At 47.6% G+C, this 25,957-nt stretch overlaps 1 protein-coding gene across 4 annotated transcripts in view; it reads left to right on the forward strand.

The window, feature by feature from the left end:
- The first annotated feature begins 1,921 nt into the window (after positions 1-1,921).
- ARHGAP42 (Rho GTPase activating protein 42) overlaps positions 1,922-25,957 on the forward strand; it is a 202,307-nt gene continuing 178,271 nt past the window's right edge. For 2 of the 4 annotated variants that reach the window (XR_013231712.1, XR_013231711.1), the window contains exon 1: positions 1,925-2,396. Coding sequence is in view for 2 of the 4 variants with exons in the window: in XM_077341501.1 (XP_077197616.1) it covers positions 2,243-2,396 (154 nt within the window). In the remaining 2 variants the exon portion in view is untranslated. Of the gene's footprint in view, positions 2,397-25,957 lie in introns of all 4 variants that reach the window. The other 2 variants (XM_077341501.1, XM_077341502.1) reach the window with 2 other exon arrangements.

The raw sequence follows: 25,957 nt of genomic DNA on the forward strand, positions 1-25,957 counted from the left end.
CAATATATCTCATGGGCATATCTGATGATGGTGGTAGTGGATCTGGGGGAGCCCAGTAGATGCTATCAGTCCCTTGGCCCCAGTCGAAAGCTTGGCAGATATATATTTATTATATTTATATACCGCCTTCCCCTAAGGCTCAGGGCGGTTTACATGAAATGGGGAACAATACAGGTAACTCAATATAGTTGTAACAATAATACAGTAGTAACAAATTGGATAATACAATAGAATGGTAGAACAACGGAGAGAACATTAGCAATTATTGTGTACTGTGGGTTGGATGGATCGGCAGTGGTTTCCATAGGAGAGGGGCTCGGGGGCCATAGGGAAGTGGTTGGTTCAGGTCAACTTCAACAAATGCTTGGTGGAGGAGCACCCTTTTGGAGGCCCTGAAGAACTGTTCAAGTTCTGTCAGGGCCCTGATCTCCTCTGGGAGCTCATTCCACCAGGTGGGGGCCAGGATGGAGAAAGCTCTGGCCCTGGTTGAGGTCAAGCGGGCTTCCCTGGGGCCAGGGATCACCAGGTAGTTGGAGGTAGTAAGCATAAGGCTCTTTGAGGGGTGTAGGCAGAGAGGCAGAGAGGTACACTGGGCCCAGACCGTGTATGGCCTTGAAGGTGTTTACCATAACTTTAAGCCTGATATCGAATTTGACTGGAAGCCAGTGCAGCTGTTGGAGGATGGGCTGGATGAGGGACCTCCATGGTGTTGTTGTGGCTGCTGCATTCAAGTTCTCCTTCCCAAAATCTCCAGGAATTTCCCAACCTGGAGTTGCAGCAAACAATTCATCTGGGGCAGTGGTAGTCAACCTGTGGTCCTCCAGATGTCCATGGACTACAATTCCCATGAGCCCCTGCCAGCACTTGCTGGCAGGGGCTCATGGGAATTGTAGTCCATGGACATCTGGAGGACCACAGGTTGACTACCCCTGCTCTGGGGGATTCTCTGCAGTGGTCCCAAGTATGAGCTATGAGCCATTTGTTCAAATCTTAGTCTGTCTTCCTTTAAATTACGTTTTTGCGGGTTGTTTTTTTTGGGGGGTGGGTGCTGTCACCAGAATGAGAAACAGCTTAGAACTTAAGAACGAAGAGCACAATCATTCTCTCAGCCTTTCCACAGAAGTAAAGTCACGTCACTTTAAAGAACTGACTCAGAATCAAAAACTCTTCCGCTATGCTGAATTTTATCCCTTCCCCCTTTGTGGATGGGTCAAGATGTTGGCTTCCTTTATAGAGCTGTGGTAACAAGGATTGCTTGAGAAAGGAATCTTGGGACTGCAGCTCTGCAAGGAACACACACACACAACAAATATTCATTTTGCCAAAAAGGAATCCTGGGGACTGTGCATATATCTGAAAAAGTCGCCTGTTTGAAATGAATTGATATTTTATAATGTCCCACTTTCCCCTACCCGATGGGAGTCCCCAAGCAGCTTACAAACCCCTCCCCATAACAGATACCTTGTGCGATAGGCAGGACTGAGAGAGCTCTAAGAGAACTACTTTGCAAGAACAGCTCTAAAAGATCTGCGAGCAACCCAAAGTCCCCCCAGCCAGCTTCAAGAGGGGAATCCAAGCCAGACCTCCACATTTCGGAAAACATCTGGCGACTTGGGAGGATGGAGCCTGAAGATGCCAGGGGTTCGCCCCCAGTGCAGAGACGACGCCTTCCTCGCTCCGGGCCATCGCAGAGCCATTTCGTTCTCAGCGCAGCTCTGCGGGAAGCCCGTCTTTTAAGCGCCGCTTCGTTGCAACGCACTCGCTTACGGGGGGCGCTTCCGCAGACCCCAACCCCGCAGAAACCACGGCGCGCTTTGCAATCTTCCCCACCGCGCCGCTCTAATTTGGGGCGAAGGGAAGCGGGCGCGCTTGGGTCGCTTTTAAAACCGGGGTAAGGGGGTGGAGGGGCGTGGCGCGGCGCGGCGTCCCATACCCAGGGCGGGGCGAGAGGCTGGGAAGCGGCCCGGCAATTGGGCCGGATCGGGCTCCCGGGGCACTCCCCTCCTCCGTCGTCCCGCCCGCGTGTCTGCATGTTGACCTGGGAGGAGAGCGCTCTTGGCCCGGGCGGCGGCGGCGGCGGCGGCGGCTCCCAGGGAACCTCGACGCTGGCGGCCTCAGCCCTGCAGCTGCCGGGCGAGCCGCGCGACGCCGTGGTGGATCCCGCCGGGCCGGACCATGTGAGCGCCTGACCGGGGCTCGCTTTCGGAGGGGCTGCGGCGAGAGGGGCGCGATCGGGGCTGCCATGGGGCTGCCCACGCTGGAGTTCAGCGATTCCTACTTGGACAGCCCGGATTTCAGGGAGCGGCTGCAATGCCACGAAGTGGAGCTGGAGCGCACCAACAAGTTCATCAAGGAGCTGATCAAGGACGGCAGCCTGCTCATCGGCGCCCTCCGCAGTGAGTCCGCGCTGGGACCGGGCCGGGGCGGGGATCCGGACGGCAGGGCTCGTCTTTTGTTTGAATGGATCGAGGGAAAGGGCTCCCCTTCTGGCGGCCGGGAAGCTTCCGCGGATGGCGCCCGGGGAGGCCAGCGACGCGCTCTTGCGATCGGGCGGCCGAGGGAGGAAGGGAGGGAGAGAGAAAGTTGGCCTGGATGGGCCAGGAGGATCGCTTGGTTTCGGCCCTCCCCGGTCCGCGTGGTTTGGAGGCGTTGCGGGCCCGTCTGTTGTAGGGAGAGGAATGAGAAGGCGACTGGAAGCCGCTTTGAGCCTCCTTCGGGTCGGGAAAAGCGGCATATAAGAACCACCTCTTCTTCTTCTTCCTCGGCCTCCGGAGCCGCGCCGACTCCCGCGTCAACGCGCGCAGCGGGGGGCTGCCTCGCGGTGCGATCCCGTGCGCGGCTGAGCGGCGTGGCCAGCGTGGATGCAAAAAGTGTGCAAGAGGAAACGCTCACCCATATGCCAGAGGAAGAAGAAGAAGAGCTGCATTCCTTCACTGACAGCCTCCGGGCCACGTACAACTTTTTAATGTGAAGGCTCAATCATAGAAGCACGGAGTTGGAAGGGGGACTCCAGGGTCATCTAGTCCGACCCCCTGCACGATGCAGGGTAGTCACAACTACCTGCCCACCCACACTGGCCCCAATTCCATGCCCAAGTGATTTATCCATCCCCAAAAAAAGAAGAGTTGGTTTTTAAAGCCCTCTTCACTACCTGAAGGAGTCTCAAAGCGGCCTACCACAGGGGCTGAGAGAGCTCTGATAGAACTGCTCTCTGAGAACAGCTCTGAGGGGGCTGTGACTAGCCCAGGGTCACCTAGCTGGCTGCACGTGGAGGGGGAGTGGGGAGCCAAACCTAGCTTGCCAGGTTAGCGGCCTCTGCTTTTAACCACTACACAAATTAGCAGATAAGGCAGGTGCAATTAAAAGTTTAACATTTTCCTCCCACCAAACACTGTAAGTTTCTTCTTCTAATTCCGTAGCCCTGTGTGGTCACTTCTGGCTAAGGCCATTGCATACGAATGTTCTGTAATGCTGTTAAAACACTTGTATTTTTGCAGAGTAAAGTGGGGGGGGGGGATTTATCTATAGCTAAGCATGCATAGAATTGTTTATGTGAACCCCCAATATGTGTATGTAATTATGAAGGCCCAGAGAGCCAGGATTGCTTGACGCTTCCTAGGACTTACGGGGGCACAGCCGATTGATACTAATATAATGAGGTGACAGTGTGGGGTATCCACCCAAGGAAGTCCTTCCAGTGAATAGTGATGTAAGTCCAGGCCAGCCTGACCTTGTCAGATGTCAGACGCTGACCAGGGAAGACCACCACATGGGTTGCTGTGCAGAGGTGGGCACTGGCAAACTCTGTTCCTCTCTTTTCTGCAAAAATCTACAGCAGGGGTAGTCAACCTGTGGTCCTCCGGATGTCCATGGACTACAATTCCCATGAGCCCCTGCCAGCAAATGCTGGCAGGGGCTCATGGGAATTGTAGTCCATGGACATCCGGAGGACCACAGGTTGACTACCACTGCCCTACAGGGTTGTTGTAAGTCAGCTGCTACTTGAGAGAGCTTTTCATTTGTTGCCGTGGGCCAGGGGTGGCCAAATGGTGAGATGCCCATGGACTACAATTCCCATGAGCCCCTGCCACCCCACCTTAGCTAGGTGAACTCATTAAAACTTTTAACATCATTGTAAAACTTCTCTCATTGTTCCTCTCGCGAATGCAGAGTGGTGTATTGGTAATATCCAGTTTGATCCTCGAAGCCATCCTGTCCTATCAAGTAAAAATGTTATATGTATGAAAGGGGAATTGAAGCCAAGTCTTCCTAGTTCAAATCCAGCATGTGATCTGCCGTGCCAACACTAATTAAGGCTAGAGAAGCAGTCTAGCTCCTTAAAAGCCAAGTTGTGCCAATTAGACTTTTAAATATTTATTGGATGCATTTCTAGAGTTTATGATTCTGTGTGTTTTGAGTGTGACGTGCCCCGCCCTGGTCCGAAGAGAAAGGGCGGCTAATGAATGCAATTAGTGTGAATAATAATAAAATGATAAATCTCCTTCACCCGCCACTCTTTTAAAGCGCTGCTGTGTGTCCTGGCAGAGAAGGAAAACTCATGTGCTGGAAATTCCGGTAACGCAGTCTATTCCACTGTAAACCTTCGTGAGTCAGCGCACGTGTCATCAGACGCACAACGTGGAAGACAGCAAAAAGGGTGTGTGTGTTTGTGTGTATGGGGAGATTTTACAGAGAGGCCAGTTTGAAACAGGGCCCGATCAATTCATTTGGAAAGGGTGAAGACCACTCCCAACTTTCAATGTGTGTGTGGATTATGTGCCATCAAGGGGTGGCCCTGTGAATGGTTGACTCTTCTGAAAGCAGCAGCCTTCCAGGGGGGTCTTACTGCAGCATGGAAATATGGCCGAACACTGAGCCAGCTTGGTGTAGCCATAGAAGTTGGTACCCTCTAATCTGGAGAGCCGGGTTTGATTCCCATCTCCTCCGCATGGAACCAGTTGGGTGACCTTGGTTTAGTCACAGTTCTGTTAGAACTGTTCTCATGGCAGTTCTCTCAGAGCTCTTTCAGCCCTCCTTACAGCTCGACTCTTCAGTTCTTGATTTTAGTATAAATTTATCTAAGGGAGATGTTTGTTTTAACCCATGGCTTTCCTTGGGACTCAGTGTATTGACTGTAAACATTTTTCTCTGGTGTTTCATGAGGCTGTCTCTTCAGTGTTGGGTGATGAAAGAAATTCTTCTGTGGTTCATTTTCCTTGGCAACACTGCAATGCATGCAAAATTTGATTAATGTCTCCTGTGTTATTTGGTCGGACAAAAAGTTGGTTCTTATACCCTCCTTTCCACTACCCGAAGGAGTCTCAAAGCGGCTTACAGAGGGAGGCCATTGTAAGCCACTTTGAGACTTCTTTGGGTAGTGAAAAGCAGGGCATCAAAACCAACTCTTCTTCCCTTCTCTCCACAACAGACACGCTGTGAGGTAGGTGGGGCTGAGAGAGCTCTGAGAGAACTGTGACTAGGCCAAGGTCACCCAGCTGGTTGGATGTGAAGGAGTGGGAAATCAAACCCGGTTCCCCAGATTAGAAGGCACCACTCTTAACTGCTACACTATGCTGGCTCAGGTAATGGTCAGTGGTCTGAGTGGTTTGAGACACTTCAGTGTGTGGTTTTACATTTAGCATTATTTCTGAGCGTATTTGTGAGATCCTGGATGTAATGTGCCAACCCATCAAAGGCTTTCTTCCCCCTCTGTAAAAGGAGACTGTTGTTTTGTTAGCAAAATATCTGGGCCTGAATAGCTGTGATCAGATATGCCATTCACCCTTCAATTAATCCACCTCCGTGTCACTGGCAGAAATGACTAATCTTCCAGTTTTATGTTGACGGTAGCACAATGAGTGATTTATAAATCAGCATCATTAGGCATCATTACTTTTCAGAGTAACGTAAACTGAAAACACAAGTCTCTGCCCCCACAAAGATTGCAATCTAAGTCTTGATAGTGGGGGAGGAAGATGAGAGAGTAGCAAAGGGAATAGGGGACAGAAATGAGCACAGTGGTGTTGAACATATGTGCACTTCTATATAATAATAATTGTTGTTGTTCAATTTATTGCCCGCCACTCCCAAAATTGGCTTGTGGCAGTTACAAATGTGTCCCCCCAAAAACCCAATAAAATGGACAATAACGGTAAAGGTAAAGGTATCCCCTGTGCAAGCACCGAGTCATGTCTGACCCTTGGGGTGACGCCCTCTAGCGTATTCATGGCAGACTCAATACGGTGTGGTTTGCCAGTGCCTTCCCCAGTCATTACCGTTTACCCCCCAGCAAGCAAGCTGGGTACTCATTTTACCGACCTCGGAAGGATGGAAGGCTGAGTCAACCTTGAGCCGGCTGCTGGGATTGAACTCCCAGCCTCATGGGCGGAGCTTTCAGACTGCATGTCTGCTGCCTTAACACTCTGCGCCACAAGAGGCTCATATAAAATGGACAATAAAAGACAACAAATAACAGCAACAACATGGCAAAATCACCTCCTCAATCTCTCTCCACCTCCATCCCTACCTCAAGGCGGAAGAAAAGAGGGTCAAGATGACACTGACGGCTGCAGGGGGGCCACACTGGTCTTCCTCGCTGCCCCCAGCCTCAACGCTAGGCCTAGCGGAAGAGCTCCATTTTGCAGGCCCTGCGGAACGCTGAAAACACCTGCAGGGCCTGCAGCTCACCCAGGAGCTCATTCCACCAGGTGGGGGCCAGGTGGTCTAGTCTTCACTTGGGATGTGTATTGAAACATTTGTGAGATGTATGTTGTCAGTGGGGTTGCCAGGTCACTCTGACCACCGTCAGGGGCTTGGGTTGCCAGATCCAGGTTGGGAAAAGTCACCCACCCATTCATAATATTTGCTGACTGCCGCTTCCTTCCAGTCCAGCTTGCTCATTGGCAGTTTACGTCAGCTTTAAGATACAAAACAGGAGTGCCCCACCTGACCCACTCAAACCCTCTGCCCTGCTCTCCAGTCAATGGCCATCCATCAGCATCCCATGCCACAAGGAGGGGGATGCTCAAAGGAGGGACCAAGCTGATGTTACTCATCCTGGCCTCAACCAAACACCTGGTGGAAGAGTTTCGTTTGGCAGGCCCTCTGGAAATTCCTGAAGATTTATGCATTGAGCCTGGAGAAGTCTGAGACCTTAGGGCAGGGGTAGTCAAACTGCGGCCCTCCAGATGTCCATGGACTACAATTCCCAGGAGCCCCCTGCCAGCAAATGCTGGCAGGGGCTCCTGGGAATTGTAGTCCATGGACATCTGGAGGGCCGCAGTTTGACTACCCCTGCCTTAGGGGGATGCGTTGCCATAAAGTCCACCCTCAAAGCCCCTTTATTTTCTCTACTGATCTCCGTAGTTTGGAGATGATTGTAATTCCGAGCGATCTCTGGGTCCCAACTGGAGGGGGGCACCTCTAGTAGGTAGAGGGCGCCAGGCTTGCAGACTTGAAAGGCCTAAACATGGCATGCTCATCCTTGACTTGACTGGAGTCACTGCTGTGGTATGCTGGGTCCTCTCTACTCTAAAAGAGATTGGGTGGCAGGTTTACTATCCTCCAACCCTCCTGTCTCCTAGGAGGATGGCAGCCATGAAAGAGGCAACATGGATGCCGTGAATTGCCTGCCCTTACTTTCTGCTTCTCGAAGTCTGAGAGCCAGCATGGTGTAGCAATTAATGAGAAGCGGACTCTAATCTGAAGAACCGGATTTGATCCCTCCCGCTCCTCTGCATGCAGCCCATTGGTTGACTTTGGGCTAGTCCTGGTTCTCTTAGACCTCTCTCAGCCCCACCTACTTCACGGGGTGTCTGTTATGGGGGATAAGGGGCAACTTTGTAAGCCACTTTGGGGCTCACTTGCGTAGTGAAAAGCGGGGTATTAAGAATCTTGTTCTCCTCCTTCTCTGCATTTGAGGCCCTGTTTTTCAGTGTGGCCCATTATGCACGGAGTGGAAAGTCTGCATTCGGGGTGGAATGGCGGCGGCTAAAATCACCAATTATGCACGCTGCAGGCGGCAACCGGGTGCAGAGTCAACTTATGCCGCCAAAAAAGCCTGATTAGCGAGATGCAGAAGAATGTGGAGCTTCCTGGGACCAGGGCGCAACCAGAAGCGGCTCCGGAGTAGCCCTGTGCATAATCAGATACTCTGGGTTTTGCCGCCGTTGTGTTCTGTCCCGTGCATAATCGGTTTGCCTCGCTTCTTCCTCCTCCTCGTTCTCCATGCCACCGTTTCAGCGGCCGTGCATAATAGGCCTGTGAGACAAAGGAGCCCTCACACAAGCTCAGCACCTTGTTCTTAACTGGGCCAGGTAGTTCCGTGGGGCTATTGCCCCATTGTGATATCTGCAAGAGTTCCCTGGTCTGTAATCTAAGCCCTCTGGCTGCTTTGCATAGGAATCGTAGTCCTTGGATTTCTGGAGAGCCACAGTTTAGCCAAATTTGGACTATGTTAATTACACAGTGCCCCCTGCAGGATAGTCTTCATATTCTTTTGAAGCATGCACATCACAGATCTTGCATATCCCAACAATTCGGGGGCCTGTATTTTTTATCGCACAATAATAATGAGCATCACTCCAAATGAAACGTTTTTGTGTTTCTTTGGTCATAGATCCTGGTCACCGCTGCAGAGATGTTAATTTATTTTAGAAATTCATTTGGCAGCAGCTGGATTTCTTGAAGGGATGCTTGTGGGAGGCAGTGTTTAATCAGGTGTTTCTGTTATCTGTTCTGAGGCTGAATCAATGTGGCATCCTGCAGTCTGGTGCAACTCCTGTTTTTGGAGATGAACTGAAACAAACAGGTGAACAAGCGGATAATTCGACTCTCAGTTCTTAGCTTTGATTCTTGACGGGCTGCTTATACATCCCTAAAAGGGGGATCCTGGACTGTTGTGGGAGGAGTAGCTAATTCATTTAGCAAATTGGTTACTAAACACAGTGACAAAATAATACCTTTTATTAAAACTTGTCGGTTTGTCGACCTGGCTCTTGTTGTTGTTGTTAGGTGCAAAGTCGTGTCTGACCCATCGCGACCCCATGGACAGTGATCCTCCAGGCCTTCCTGTCCTCTACCATTCCCCGGAGTCCATTTAAGCTCGCACCGACTGCTTCAGTGACTCCATCCAGCCACCTCATTCTCTGTCATTCCCTTCTTCTTTTGCCCTCAATCGCTCCCAGCATTAGGCTCTTCTCCAGGGAGTCCTTCCTTCTCATGAGGTGGCCAAAGCATTTGAGTTTCATCTTCAGGATCTGGCCTTCTAAGGAGCAGGCAGGGCTGATCTCCTCTACGACTGACCGGTTGGTTCGCTTTGCAGTCCAAGGGACTCGCAAGAGTCTTCTCCAGAACCAGAGTTCAAAAGCCTCAATTCTTTGACGCTTGGCCTTCCTTATGGTCCAACTTTCGCAGCCATACATTGCAACTGGGAATACAATAGCCTTGACTAAACGCACTTTTGTTGGCAGGGTGATGTCTCTGCTTCTTAGGATGCTGTCTAGATTTGCCATAGCTTTCCTCCCCAGGAGCAAGCGTCTTTTAATTTCTTTGCTGCAGTCCCCATCTGCAATGATCTTGGAGCCCAGGAAAATAAAATCTGTCACTATGCCTCTAGTTGAGAGCAAGTTTTTGAGGTTCCCATAAACCGTCATCAGGTTGAATCATGAAGAAGAGTTGGTTCTACACTGGAGTAAATAGCAACTCCAGGGGAGGGGGGATGTACCAGATGAAGAAAACAACCTTGGGATTGAACCCTTTCTTGCAGTGGGGCTACTGTGTCCAATCTCTGCATTAAAAACATTCTGAGAGCTCTGATTGCAGAATCTGTAGAGTCTTATTTGGCCCCTGGTTATGGCCAGTTATGTTTTCTGCTCTTCATGGTGTTATACCCATAAGTCTACATGAGGTTGACTATTTCAAACACTCCCACCCAAAAAAGATGGGGGTGGAGACAGCTGTTTCGGACTTTGACAAAGACCTCTAGTATACAGAGCTGTCCTACTCAAAAATATTACTTTTTATATTTAGCTGTACTTGCGTGCCTGTGACAGGTATTAATTTAAAATATTTATATCCTGCACTCTCAAAATATCTCTCCCCGGCCGCTTTTGACATAAGTCTGTCGTTTATACAGAATTATTTTTGGCTTTGTTTGCTAACGATTTAAAGTAGAGCCTTTAACCTCTCCCGCAGGGCTGTAGGGTGAACAAATATTCCCCCAATGCTTGAAAAGGGGAAGAGATTTTCATATTAAGATTTTCAGTCAATTGTGTGGAACGATCTTTCTGAGGTACTTACTGGGCCTCAGTGATGTCATATGGGGCCACCTAGATCAGGGGTAGTCAAACTGCGGCCCTCCAGATGTCCATGGACTACAATTCCCAGGAGCCCCCTGCCAGCATTCGCTGGCTGGGGGCTCCTGGGAATTGTAGTCCATGGACATCTGGAGGGCCGCAGTTTGACTACCCCTGACCTAGATACTGAAAATGGAGGGCAAGAACTTCTGAGAACTCGGCTGCTACTTGGATAGGGTTGCCAGCTCCAGGTCTGGGAATACCTGGAGATTTGTGGGTGTGGTTTAGAGAGGGGAGGAATCTCAGTCGGATATAATGCCATAGAGTCCATCTTCCAGAGCCGTCATTTGCTCCAGGAAAAGTTGAGTAAACGTTTTAAGTAAATAAGTAATAAATAAGAAATCTATGTCGTCTTTAGATAAACTATAATTCTGGGAGCAGAGCCTCTTTGTGGCGCAGAGTGGTAAGGCAGCAGACATGCAGTCTGAAAGCTCAGCCCATGAGGCTGGGAGTTCAATCCCAGCAGCCGGCTCAAGGGCGACTCAGCCTTCCATCCTTCCGAAGTCGGTAAAATGAGTACCCAGCTTGCTGGGGGGTAAACGGTAATGACTGGGGAAGGCACTGGCAAACCACCCCGTATTGAGACTGCCATGAAAACGCTAGAGGGCGTCACCCCAAGGGTGAGACATGACCCGGTTCTTGCACAGGGGATACCTTTACCTTTAATTCTGGGAGCCAGCATCTTGAGGCTGGCAACCCTGCGTTTGAGGATTACAGCGTTTGGCTGGTGGCTTTGTTGGAAGGGTCTTGCTGAGGCTAAGGAAGGAGTGATGGTTGGGGGAGCAGAGGGCCGAGCTAGAGAGCAGAGAAGTGGCAGAGGAGGATGCCTCTCTGGTTTAGTCATAGCAGCTGATGCTGTTTCATATGTGGTAGCTTACTAATTGGATAAGCAGACAATCTGAAGAGTTTCCAACCACTATGTTGTACAAATGAGTTGAAGCAACAGAGGAATGACTGTACCTTTGAAAACATGTTTTTTGTGATACTGGGATTGCACTTTAGTTCCTATGTTCACATTTTAATATAGTTTATTTTTTTAAGAAACACTGTTTTTTATACCCCACTTTTTACAACCCAAAGGTGTCTCATAATGACTTACAAACACCTTTCCCTTCCTCTTCCCACAACAGACACTCTGTGAGGTAGGTGGAGCTTGAGAGAGCTCTAATAGAATTGCTCTGCGAAAGCAGATCTTAGAGAACTGTGACTAGCCCAAGGTCACTCAGTTGGCTGCATATGGAGGTGTGGGGAATCGAACTCGTATCTCCAGATTAGAGTCGCCGCTCTTAACAACTATACCATGCTGGCTCTCAAAATATCATCTAGTGCATTTTGGAAACGGTTGTACCACCTACAAGCTGTCTTGAGTTCAAAGGAAATGGGGTGAAACTTAAAAAAAAAATAAAAGAATTATGCCAACTGCCTGTAAGCCCACACCTCTGCTGCTGTAGGCCTTGTTCAGATCACATTCTAAATTTATAAGTACACTTTCTGATTCCGCAGAGCTTAAAGTTCAGTTCATATATGAATATTCTATTCTCGTTACTGTCAAAAATACACTGAAATGCAAGCTCAGGCGAGAGACATATTTCTCACGGTTCCCTGGAATTTGTTTACTTTGACAGCCCTTTGCATAAGGGAAGTTTCACTGTTTTTGTTTCTCAGGCTGGGCCTGAGAAATCCACAGAATTCAGCGGAAACTACCTCCCCTCGATGCACAAGGCTTTTCTGGTCATGCATTTAGACCCTGTGGTGCCCCCAGGATCCTTTCAAAGAGGGCAGAGTAATTTGCCAACCATGACTTTTTTTTAAAAAGGGATTTTAAGGTGGTGTTTTTCATAAGGTCTTTGACAAGACCATGGAGTGCAGTCCTGAAATCCTTGCAAACTGAGTTCTCGTTCAAATGTCAATCAGGATGGTGAAGCTTTCATATGCCCGAAAACCCTGATCCCTTCTTGAGTGGTCTTGAGTGACTTCCTCTCTTATCATTTCCCCTATTGCAGGAGTAGTCAACCTGTGGTCCTCCAGATGTCCATGGACTACAATTCCCATGAGCCGCTGCTAGCAAATGCTGGCAGGGGCTCATGGGAATTGTAGTCCATGGACATCTGGAGGACCACAGGTTGTGACTACCCCTGTCCTGTTGGATGTTGTTAGGGGAGTGATGGGTAGTGGATTATACCACTATGTTTTCTTATTCATATGCTGTAATTTTTATGTCCTGTTTTGATATTTTAATGGGGTTTTAATTTATGGGCTATCTGTAACCCGCCACGAGCCAGTTCCGGGAGTGGCAGGAAATAAAAATCTAAAATAAAATAAATAATAATGATGGTGGGCATGAAGAAGTTTGGTGTAGTGGTTAGGAGTGTGGACTTCTAATCTGGCATGCCGGGTTCGATTCTGCGCTCCCCCACATGCAGCCAGCTGGGTGACCTTGGGCTCGCCACAGCACTGATAAAACTGTTCTGACTGAGTAGTGATATCAGCGCTCTCTCAGCCTCCCACCTCACAGGGGGGGTCTGTTGTGGGGAGAGGAATGGGAAGGCGACTGTAAGCCGCTTTGAGCCTCCTTCGGGTAGGGAAAAGCGGCATATAAGAACCAACTCTTCTTCTGCTTCTCTTCCTCCTGTGTTTTGACACTCCTTCCTTTTCCACGGAAAAAAAACTGTAAAGAGGAGGGTCATGCTAGATTTGTATTGGTCACAGTGTTCTTTGTGTGAGAGGATGCGAAAGACCCCTTTTCCCACCATACAGAGAATTCGGTACCCCAGCATGAATAAAAAATGCAAAACCGTGAGTGTCTTGATTTTTCCAGGGGCTGAGACAAGATCTCTGCAATCACTTCAGACGTAGTGGTTAAGAGCGGTGACCTCTAATCTGGAGAATCGGGTTTGTTCTCCGCTCTTCGACATTCAGCCAGCCGGGTGGTCTTGGGCCAGTCATAGTTTTCTTGGGGTGATTCTCGCCAGTTCTGTTAGAGCTCTCTCAGCTCCATCTAGCTTACAGGCTGTCAGTTGTGGGGAGAAGAAGGGAAAGGTGTGTGTAAACCGCTTTGAGACTCCTTCAGGTAGTGAATGATGGAGTATAAAAAATAAAACAGCTCTTCTTTTTCATATGCTGGCTTATACTTGTGTTCCGAGGAAAAACTGAAATTTATCTTTGCTGTGTGTCCCAAGACTTCTCATGTTTGGTAAGGAGGTGATTTCAGAGCTAGTCATTAAACTGAAGTTATTTGGTTCTAACCTATTCAAGGGGCAAAAATAGTGGATTGTTTTATTATGACTGGCCCCTAATCTTTCTGTGGCATATTTCAAGGTTCAGATTTTTTTTAAAAAACCCACCATTCGCTCTAGCACAGCAGTGAATGAAATTATTTATCTATCCTTCCCCTACCCCCAAGCATGGAGCAGAAATTTTGCCCATAACTGTGACGATGTTGATGAGTTATTTAATTTATATACTGCCCTCCCATGTGGCTTAGGCTGGTGTACAACATGCATTAACCTCAATAAAACAAATGTTGCCCATTGATGTACCTTAGTTAATTTATGAAGGACCCTAAGTAATTCTGTTTAGCGAATCTAAATGGTGCAAAAAAACAAGTTTTTGAGAACGTTGGGTCCTCCACACAATATCTCATTGAGTCCAGCTCCTTTTCTCTCCCTCTCCCCCTATGCCATGTAATGGGGTAGGAAATCTGCACATACAACATGACCAGACTCAGAAACCTTTATTGGCATACATGCAACATAATCAAGGGAAGGTGGAGGACAAGAGGGGAACATGGGGTGTGGGTATGGCTCAGTGGCAGAGTGTCCTCTTGGTGTGCAAGGACTTTGGTTCAGTTCCTGATACCTGCACTTTAAAGGCTCAAGTAGTATATGATGTGAAAGACCGGAGTAGCCACTACTAGTTGGAACAGACAGTAGTGACCTTGACGGGACCAATTGTTTGACTTTGTTGAAGGCAGCTTTGTTCATGACTCAGTAGTAGGGTATCTGCTTTACGTGTAGGAAGTCCCAGATTCAATCCCAGACACCTCTAGCTTGAAGGATCCGGTCGTAGGCGATGTGAGAGCAGTATCTAGTCAGAGCAGATAACAGTGTCCTTGGTGGACTGTCCAGCAGTGTGACTCAGTAGCCCTGTTCACATGACCCCTCTGCATGTTTACCAAACTTGAGAAGAAGGGGGAGGGCACAACCTCATGGTTGCCAGCTTGTCAACACAGTGCCTCCGCAGAGAGGGACTGTGCACAGTTTCTCCCGCCTCATGATGGGGAAAGTTAGGAAAGCCAGGTTCCTCGGGTTATAGAGAGGAAGCCTACATGCGGAGGAAGCTTTCTCCATGTGCTTGCATGTGCCTGTGATCTGGTGACTGTGCAGAGCCAGGGGCAGCATGTTCATGCCTGTTCTCCACCTTCCTAATGCCGCAACCCTTTAAGACAGTTCCTCCTGATGTGGTGACCCCCAACCATAAAATTATGCAAGTGTTCTTTCGCAGAAATTAAACTGAAACTGACCCATGCATGAAGATCCATTGTTCATGATGCTATATAAATTGGGTTTTTTCCCTGGGGTTTCTCAGTTCAGTTCTGCCTCTTGTCCCACCATTCCGATTTCACTCTTTTCTGCTGCTCCAGGCAGACGAACGCTCTACCTACCCTGCAAGGCTGTTGTGTGGATGGTGCCCCCCACCCCAGCCAAGCTGCTTGCCCTGCCACGACCCCTGTGAAAGGCTTGTTCGACCCCCAAAGGGGTGCCGACCCCCAGGTTGAGAACCACTGTTTTAGAAGATGGAGCTGATTAACTATGGTTGTTGCCACTGAGAGAGAGAGTTTAGGGAGATATCGGTCCTGACTGTGGAGCCTGTGGTCTACACCTCTTCTGATTCAGGAGGTTTAAATTTGGGAGCTGCAGTTGTAGCAACAACTAGAAGAAGAGCTGGTTCTTTTATACCCTGCTTTTCACTACTGTGAGGAGTCTCAAAGCAGCTTACAATCACCTTCCCTTCCTTTCCGCACAATGGTACCCTGTGAGGTAGGTGGAACTGAAAGAGCCCGGACAGGACTGTTCTGTGAGAACAGCTGTATCAGGGCTGCGATGAGCCCAAGACTCGCCCAGCTGGCTGAATGTGGAGGAGCGGACGGCTCACCAGATTAGAAATAGCTGCTCGTAACCACTTAATTGACATCTACTCAATGACAGCTGGACAGTAGTGACCGAAAGCCAAACCACAAGTGTCTCCTGTGGCCATGGACGCCATTTTAAAAGCATTTGAAGTTTTTTAAAAAAAATTACCACCAGGCCCTGATCAGACCTGTCACAAAGTGGCTCCAGAAGCAGCCCCCGTTTTTTCCAGCACAGAAATAGCCCCTCTTGGGGCACCAGACAATCTGCTGGGGGGGGGGACAAAACATCTGGGGCCACCGTTTGCATGATCCATATCAGGGGCTGTTAGCAATTTTGAAAGACTAAGGAAAAGGTATCCCCTGGGCAAGCACCGAGTCATGTCTGACCCTTGGGGTGACGCCCTCTAGCGTTTTCATGGCAGACTCAATACGTGGTGGTTTGCCAGTGCCTTCCCCAGTCATGACCGTTTTACCCCCCAGCAAGCTGGGTGCTCATTTTACCGACCTCGGAAGGATGGGAGGCTGAGTCAGCCTTCAGCCAGCTGCTGGGATCGAACTCCCAGCCTCATGGACAGACAGCTTCAGACAGCATGTTGCTGCCTTACCACTCTGCACCACAAGAGGCTCTTTTTGAAAGACGAAAAATGCTTTTAAAATGGCGGCAGCCATGGGGTGGGCCATCAGTTGCAATTTGGCGCCGAGTGTGAAGTCATTGTTGGGAGGTCTGAAGAGAGCGAGGTTGGAGTCCCCCAGGCACTGTTACCTGAGGCGGCCAACTCATTTGAAGCCTCACGTGGTAACAAACAGTTCCGTTGTGTTCTGGGAAAGTGTAGCTTGGCACAGACATGCAGATTCCAGCTTTTGTCATGCTGTTTTTGTTTGTTTGAAATTTGAGATGGTTGCAACACACAAAGCCCCGCTTTCAGTCCCTTGGAAACGCATGCCAAGAGCACATTTCTTTCTTCAAAGGCTTTTTAAAATTTGTTTTAAACATGTTCATTTTTCGGAGCAGTGGCGACGGTAGAAAGAATTTATAGTTGATGAAGAGTGTGGTTTTTAATTGTGATTCCTTGCCTTCGGTGAAAGTGAGGAATATGTACTGCCCCTTTCCTGGGAATAAGACAAGATGTGTTAAGTAAATAATTGAAAAGTTAAGAGACAAAATTCAGATGGGGACGGCTGGCATATTTCTGTGTGAATAAAAGAGGTTCTTGTATTTTTGCATGGGCAGACAAGATACGTTTTCAAAATGCCTTTTCCAGACTACTGCAAAGCTGTTGGTAAACTCTTCACAGTAGCTGGCTTTCTTGTTTAGCAGATACTCGATCAGATGCCTGCTAGATCTATAAAAATGAATAATTTAATAGCATGGCCTCCTGTACTCCTGCTTGTAAACATTTTGCAAATATTTGAGGTTGGCGCGTTTAACGGTTAAGAGTTTGAAAACAGATTACGGCAAGAAGAAGTCTTGGGATGGTTTTATATAATTCTGATGAAGTGAATGAATTGTTCCTTCCTTGCCTGCAGATTGATTGCTGGAGGTGCGGAAACCTGTTATTATGGGGGCAGCAAAATCCCCTGGGGTCCCCCAAAACATGATCCCAGCCACTTCTGAGGGAACATAGAATCATAGAGTTGGAAGGGACCTCCTGGGTCATCTAGTCCAACCCCTTGCAGGACACTCACAACCCTATCACTCTTCCACTGTAACCTGCCACCCCCTTGAGCCTTCACTGAACACAATAGGTTTGCTTATATATAGGCTTACCGTTTACTGATTTACAGCAGAAGACCTGAGATGCTCAGCTGGTTGGTGGGTGGAAACAGCGCAACCAAAGAGGGCAGTGTGATCTTCATCTCAGTGTGATGACTCAGCTTCTAGAGCAGACTTTCTCAGCTAGGGTTTTGTGAAACCCTGGGGTTTCTTGATGGCCTTGGACTTCCCGCCGTCTGCTGGGGGGGGGTACTGCCAGAAGCAGCTGCGCAGTGCCACACCAAGGGGGAGCCCCAGCAATGGCAGACGCTGGAGAGCACCAAAGGTTAGCTGGCGGAAGAGTGGCAGGGCAGCAGCTGGGAAAGAGGACGAGGAGGAGCTGCGGCCCGGTACCGGTCTCCGGACCAGGGGTTGGGGACCACTGCAGAATGCAGGAAATCCACAACTACCTGCCCAACCACAGTGAGCCCAATTCCATGCCCATGTGATGCCCTCCCCCCAACCAGAATCCCTGGCCAGCCTGGCCTGGGAGAAATTTGCCTCCTGATCCTACAATTCCCATTCCTGGGCATGCAAGAAAGGGCCACAGGAGCCAAGCACTGACACAGTCTCCTCTGCCCACCTACTCCTTTGCACCATCACATTCTTTGTCGGCCTAGTTTCCCTTTACCATTGACCAATCCAAGCATAATTGCTTTCTCCGTTGAGTTGGATTGCATGATTTGGCCAAAATAAGTGAGCAGGAGTTTTGTGATATTGCCTACCAATGATATATCGGGTTTTATGCACCTATTCCTTTGCAAACCACATTGCAACTGGTTTGGTGTCTTAATTGTGGTTGGCATTGGTGAATATAATGCCAGAACAAGAGTCACATACGAAAAAGGGTGGATGGAGGAAATAGCTTGCATTCACATACCAGTTCAAAAGTCCATAGTAATTCTGCTCTGGATCAGTGCTAGTGTAGGAATGGAAGAACACGTGAATCCTGATCAATGGCCACTTGGCACGGTTCATCTAACCTTTTTTCTTTAACTGGGAATTTTGAAACACTAATAAATATTTTGAAATGCCGATAAATATTTGCAATCAGAGCTGTACAGAAGACCTTTTTTCTCTGGTTTATAAGAGTCCTGTTCCTTCTTTGCTGAATAGTTCACCCGGTGTGAATAAGATAAATAACTGTGGTTCATAAGAGGGCAGTCATTTTATGAAGGCTGTTCTCTCTTCCTGAGGCTGTAGAGATTCCCTGGGGGATTTGTAGACTGGGAATTGTTGTGGCAGCCTGGCACTTCCCTGTTACGATTAATTCAAAACTATTTCCTGCTTCTGCCTATTCTTTGCCGTGTAGGTTTCTGTTTCATGGGGTAGTCAAACTGCGGCCCTCCAGATGTCCATGGACTACAATTCCCAGGAGCCCCCTGCCAGCGAATGCTGGCAGGGGGCTCTTGGGAATTGTAGTCCATGGACATCTGGAGGGCCGCAGTTTGACTACCCCTGGGCTAGACCACCCGCAGAATTTCTTGCCACTGAGAGGATTTTTGTGTGTTTTTCTCCTGGTAGGGCAGTCTGCTGAGATTCCTAGAGAAAATAAAGGGTTTTTTACATCCTGGATATTCAGGCATATAAAACAAATAAGACTGATCCTTTTTTTTTTTTTTTTAGTCTGATGAAGAGTTTATGTTCTTGTTCATTGGGTGACTTAGAAACAGGCAAAACTTTAAGTTTGCCAACATAATAGTTACACATAATGGTATCTGTAAACTATATAAGATGCAATGGAGGTTGTGGGAGTTCTAGGAATGATTCAACAGCTACCTGATTGGTCCCCCTCTCATAGTATTTACTGCCCCCTGTAGTATTTCCCCAATGGGAAATGGCCATCAGCCAGGAATAGCTCTCCTAGGCACTGTGCCTCCCCAATGGGAAATGGCCATCAGCCAGGAATAGTCCTCCCACAAGGTAAGCCAGTCAGAGAGCAGGAGCTGAGTGGAAGAGGAAGTCAACGTTGCTTGGCCAAAGCCTCAGCACCATCTGTTGGGGGTCAGGAAGGCCCTACAAATGCCGTAACCTGCTAGAAGAAGAAGAAGAAGAAGAGTTGGTTCTTATATGCCGCTTTTCCCTACCCGAAGGAGGCTCAAAGCGGCTTACAGTCGCCTTCCCATTCCTCTCCCCACAACAGACACCCTGTGGGGTGGGTGAGGCTGAGAGAGCCCTGATATCACTGCTCGGTCAGAACAGTTTAATCAGTGCCGTGGCGAGCCCAAGGTCACCCAGCTGGTAGCATGTGGGGGAGTGCAGAATCGAACCTGGCATGCCAGATTAGAAGTCCGCACTCCTAACCACTACACCAAACTGGCTCTCAAGCTTCCCCACTACCTCCTCATGGCCTAGCCATGTTGTCAGTTGTTGGGTCTTAATTAATTAATTATTGATTACATTTTTATACTGCCCTCCCCTGAGACCCAGGGCGGTTCACGTGGAACATAAAAGAACAATACATCGAACTTGGTTTTAGTGCCAAATAGAAATATAGCGATGGTAGTAACAACAACAGAGAATGACAGTTGACAAGGTAACAATAATAAAACAGGTCCATGATTCAGTTCAGGCACATTGATTCCTGGGAGGGGGAGGTTAAGGGCAGGGCTGCATACAGCGAGTTGCAGAAGTCCAGTCTAGAGGTGACCGTCACATGGATCACTGTGGTTAGGTGTTCCAGGACCAAGCAGGGCGCTAATACTTTGGCTTGGCGAAGGTGATAGAATGCCAGCCACGCTGTTCTCGTGACCTGAGCTTCTGTTGAGAGGGAAACATCCAGGATCATGCCCAGGTTCCTGGCGGAGTGAGCCACTGATAGCTGTACACCATCCAGGGTGGAAAAACGTACTTCCCTTCTTGCCCAGCCATAGGATCTCTGTCTTTGAAGGGCTGAGCTTCAGACAACTCTGCTTGAGCCATTTCTTGCTAAGTTGTGCTTTTTTGTTGTTTCAGCCTTGTCATATCTGTTCCTAACGCACTTTCAAAAGTTAGAAACTAGTCTTAGGGGTTAATCTGACCTCTCCATTAGAATTTTGTGGCGAATGACAGTCAAGCTTCACTAAAGCCACATTATAAATGTGCCACTTGTATCTAATTTAGCATTGTGCTCCCTGTAACTCTTTTTAAAAGAGTATGTTGTGGAGAAATGTATTGGGTGGGATACCTGAATTCTTCATTTCCATTTGCCCTAGTACGCAGAGTCTGCATTTTATTCAACATCTGGAGGTCAGAAGATAAGATGAAAACATTTCAGCTTGCACATGAGGGTACTCGTACTTACCACTCAGTTCCTGTTTATCTTGCCTGGAACCTTTGTGGTGTTTAATGGGAGGGATTGCTTGTCTTGTTATCAGCCAAAATGTGGTTGGGATGCCTTTATTTCTGAGAGAGGATGCTACTGGGAGTGGTGGGGGAAGTGGGTAACAAAAGTCTTGATTTTATTTCAGAAAGAAGAAGAAAAAATAGGGCATGAGAACAGGGTGAAGAAAGTTCAACCCCATTGAAATGAGCAAGAAAGGGTGTAATCTTTGTCCTGTTTAATCTTTGTCCTGTGTCCTGGTGTATAACATTTATAGATGATTTCTTTGTCAAGCTTGCATGCCTAATGTGTGTGTGTGTAGATAACACCTGAGAAGCAGGATCATGATTTATTAGTGGTCTTTCAGAGCTAGAATTGCAACTACATTCCATAAGCCTCTTACTCAAGACAAACTCCCATCCTTTTCATCAGAAAGCCTCAGTAGGGCTCGGTAACAAGAGATTTTGGGGTATTTTTCTAAAGTATGTTTATTTATTTGAATAAATAAATATTTATTCGCCTGGCCTCAACCAGGGCCAGGGCCTTTTCGGTCCTGGCCCCAACTTGGTGGAATGAGCTCCTGGAAGAGCTGTGGACCCTGCCGGAACTGTCAACTTTCTGCAGGGCCTGCAAGGAGGAGCTCTTCCGCCAGGTGTACGGTTGAGGCCGGGGTGGAGTCCCGGTGTTTTCATTGGAGGATCCCCCATCAATCCCCACGATGCCTATCAGATCGGGCTCCTCGCTCCCAGTGGAAGACAGCTTGGCCCTCCAGCTGAACAGTTGAGGGGATGGATATTAGACAAGTTGAGTGGGAGGTTGCAATCTATTTTGCTATTTGCTGTCGTGCTGTAAGGGGTGTTTCATATGGTTTTATTGTATTTTTACTGTTTTTATCTTGTGTAAACCGCTGCGAGACAAATGGAAGAACGGCGGCATAAAAATAAATGATAAATAATATTTATTATTGTATATATATAAAAAAAACATTTATTAGCTGCCTAAAAGCCTGCAAAAAATCATTTTTAAAACTCCCGTTAGGAATATACAGCAGACCTATAATGTGCAGAAGTCATATATGCGCATTTGTAAACATTTGTTATTTAAGAACCCTGAACCAGATGTACCGTATTTGCCGGCGTATAAGACGACTCCCCAACATTTCCACTCAAAATATAGAGTTTGTTACATTACATTACAGTACTATGAGCCGCTATGTCTATCCCAACTGAAGTGCACCCGGCGTATAGGATGACCCCCCCCCCCCACTTGGAGGCATGTTTTTCAAGGGGGAAAAGTAGTCTTATATGCCAGCAAATACTGTACAAGTGGGTGTTTGAAGAGAGATAAATTACAAATCAAAAATGATAGAAGAAGAAGAAGAATTGGTTCTTATATGCTGCTTTTCCCTACCCAAAGGAGGCTCAAAGCGGCTTACAGGCGCCTTCCCATTCCTCTCTCCACAACAGACACCCTGTGAGGTGGGTGAGGCTGAGGGAGCCCTGATATCACTGCTCAGTCAGAACAGTTTTATCAGTGCCGTGGCGAGCCCAAGGTCACCCAGCTGGTTGTATGTGGGGGAATGCAGAATCGAACCCGGCATGCCAGATTAGAAGTCCGTACTCCTAACCACTACACCAAACTGGCTGTTCATAATCCTAAAACTGCACACAGGCTTCCGCGTTCTCTTGAACCGTTCATCTGTCTCAAAAAGAAAAATGTGGCAAGAAAGTATGCTCCAAAATGGAGGCAAATATCCAAATCTGCCATTGTAATCTTAAACTGGAATATAAATGAAAGTGAGCAACAGCACTTGTGGGTGATGGGTGTTCCTTCCTTTTGTTAGGTCAGTGATCAGCTGACGTTTCAACAGAATGATAGGAGATGCTCCCCCCTTTTTCCAAAACACTTGAGGGCGTCCAATGAAGCTGAGAGGCAGTAAGTTCAGAAGCGACAAAAGGAAGTACTGCTTTACACAGAGATTGATTTAAATGTGGTATTCACTGCCAGAGGACGTAGTGATGGCCACGGCTTTTAAAGGAGATTAGAGATTCATGGAGGGTAAGTCCATCAATGGCTGCTAGCCATGGTGACTGAGGGCAACCTTCATACAGAGTCATTAATCTTCTGAATCCCAAGTCCAGGAGGCAACATCAGGGGGAAGGCCTCAACCTCTGTGCTCTGTTGTTGGCTGTACAGAGGAACTGGTTGTTACTGTGACCGTTTATGCACTGGAGGTTTCATGCCTGGCTGCAGGCTGGAGTTTTAGACGTAGCAGGTTGCCCCACCTCTTCCTGCACTCAAATGGGGAAGCATTTGGCCTGGTGCACCTCATCTGCCCCTGATTTGTGTTCCTGCATGGAAGCTGGGGCAGTGAAGTTCCCAGTGCATAAACGGTCTGTGTGAGACAGGATGCTGGACTAGGTGGACTATTGGTCTGATTCAGCTGGGCTCTTTTTATGTTTACTTCCAAAGGCCACAGTAATTTGGAAATCCGTTTGGCATTTGGGGGAGAACTCCAGGTTTAGGGGAGTACGGCATATAAATCCAATAATTAATAAATAAATAAGTCTGTAGTGATTATCAGCTCTTTCTGGTAACCACCTTATTTTTTATTTGTATTTTATTTTATGCTTGGATTTATCTCTGCCACTTCCAAAACCAGTCCGGCTCGTGGAGGTTTACAGTAAAAGAATAATAGAGTACAGTACAGTATTATAAAAATATAAGCCCTAAACAAGAACAATAAACGGCAATAAACAGCATGGACTCAAGCAATTGCTGCTGTTTAAATATTTGTGTAGAAATCAATGTGCGGGCAGGTATTGCAATGTTGTTGTTGTTTAAAGTTAGCTAATTGCCAAGGTATAAATAGTTATGTTTTAATGAAAAGGAAACTTGGAAGTGAAGATTCTTTAGTAACACTTGAACTTTCATGCCCTCCCCCTGATAAACCAAAAAAAAAAAAACAACTGATGTGTATCTGTTACCAAGAGATCAGGTATAGAAAAGCTTATTAGACACCTTAATTTTGCATTCGAATCAGGCCTTACCAGGGCCATCCAGAATACAATGTTGACTAATGCTCAGTTCAAGTCTTGGTTAAAGATGTACCTTTTATTACATTTAATGTTGATGCCAGCATAAGTCAGCTGCGGCTGAAGTCACCATGCCTATCTGTTGCTGATTATTTGGACACAGTCTAGTACTGTGAAATATTCCCTTAAGCTAAAAATGCCACCATTTAGAGGTGGCAGCCAAGCCGATTAACTTTCCAGTGAATCATTCACATGTATGGAAGAGCAACCTTTACACTGGGAAAAAAGACGTATGAACCTTTATAACCTAGTAGAAATTAATGTTAGTGTTTCACAATATTTAACTTGCTCTCTTTCTTTTCCTTTTTTTGGGGAGGGGGGTAGAGAGGGGGAAGTAGAACCAGACTTCATGCTTAAATGTATTTCTTGATCCTCTTTCTGTTCCCCCATATTTTGTAGAATGGAGATAATTAAAAAAAATATTTTACCTCCCCCCCAAAAAATGACCCCCATATTTGAATGTTGAATTAATTGCTGAATTCTTCAATGGTGTGCTATCACCACACACCATATAACACATTAACTTTTTTTTCTGTTTCTACCTTGTGTTTGTAGAATGGCCTCCCCAAAAGCCTTTTTGGAAAGCCTATAAAATAGAGGTAGACCTTTTACGACACACAGTCTGGCCGATAAAGGGTTTTTTTTTTCTAGCTGTTAACTTAATATTGGTGCTTTTAAGGTATTTAATATTTGCTGTATGTTGTTACCTGACTTGGGTCCTCCTTTGTCAAGAAAAACGTGGACTTGTAAATATTTTACATACAGCCAGAAATAAGGAGAGAGAGAGAGATTCGCTTAAATGGGCTTTAAAGTCCGTATTGAGCTTTAAGAAGAATCCCATGCTACATCTTCTCTGGCCCTTGGTATGCATTCATGCTCTCAGGCTATTTAGGCACTGTGGCTTTATAAAGGACATGTTTTGACATGTTTCTGGGTCTCATGTGTAACGGATTCTTGAAGAGCTCTCTTCTTACTTGTGCACGAGCTTCCAGTTCATCCTCCAGTGAGACAGCAGCAACTCTAATGTTCACACACAGTCTTAATAAATCCCGTCAGGAATATCACGCGCTTAAATCCACATGGTTTCACACTAATAATCCTGTTTTGCCCTTTCTTCCTGTACCCCAGTCCAGAATCCAAGAGTGTATGGCTGTCTCTGTGTGTATATTCTCCCCTCCTCCCTTTCCTTCTGATGGTTAATAAACATTGGCTGAACACATGAATATTCTGTGCAGTGTGTGTGTGTGTTTTCATGCGCACGCCGAAGGGAAACGCACTGCTCCATGCCGTCTTGAGACACATCCAAGCTTTATGATCAAAGGAAGTTAATCAAGAGCTGTATGTCACTTCAGGCTTGAAGGAATTTATCTTTTGGACGTGTTTCATTTCCTTTAAAAAAAGTAGCAGCATTTTTTAAACCCACCCCTCCCCGAAAAGGCTAAATATATAGATGCCTTTTAAAATTCTACTCTCCTTGCCGCATTCTTGCTAAACACAGATTTGCTCTCCACCCATGGGTCTGTAGGAAACCTTGCCAGGAAGAAGGGTGATCACAGTTTCTCTTTCCCATGACCCTTATCCTGGAAGCGGCTGCTGTTGTTCTTCCAAGGACTCATTATGCGGAATGCATAGATAACCCGATGGATGCCCAAATACCCCCGTGCATGACAGCAAAATCCGTCCGGCCTCAGTGCTGTCGCTTTCCGTTCTGTACTGCCAGGGAGGTTTTTGTCTAGCGGTACGTGGAAAGTGGAGCCCCTTGTGGCACAGAGTGGTAAGGCAGCAACATGCAGTCTGAAGCTCTGCCCATGAGGCTGGGAGTTCGATCCCAGCAGCCGGCTCAAGGTTGACTCAGCCTTCCATCCTTCCGAGGTCAGTAAAATGAGTACCCAGCTTGCTGGGGGGTAAATGGTCATGACTGGGGAAGGCACTGGCAAACCACCCCGTATTGAGTCTGCCATGAAAACGCTAGAGGGCGTCACCCCAAGGGTCAGACATGACTCGGTGCTTGCACAGGGGATACCTTTACCTTTACGTGGAAAGTGAAGGATCAGTTGGTGTGCAACATAACCTTAAAGCAGGGGTAGTCAAACTGCAGCCCTCCAGATGTCCATGGACTACAATTCCCATGAGCCCCTGCCAGAGAACATCTGGAGGGCCACAGTTTGACTACTCCTGCCTTAAAGGGTAGGCATTTGAGTTTCAATTTGCATAGGGCAGTGGTTCTCATCCTGGGGGTCAGGACCCCTTTGAGGTTTGGACGACCCTTTTGCAGGGGTTGTGGCAGGGCAAGGAACTTGGCCCGGGGCCAGGGGGGGTGCC

This window comes from Paroedura picta, chromosome 6, assembly GCF_049243985.1.
Source record: "Paroedura picta isolate Pp20150507F chromosome 6, Ppicta_v3.0, whole genome shotgun sequence".
Lineage (NCBI taxonomy): Eukaryota > Metazoa > Chordata > Lepidosauria > Squamata > Gekkonidae > Paroedura > Paroedura picta.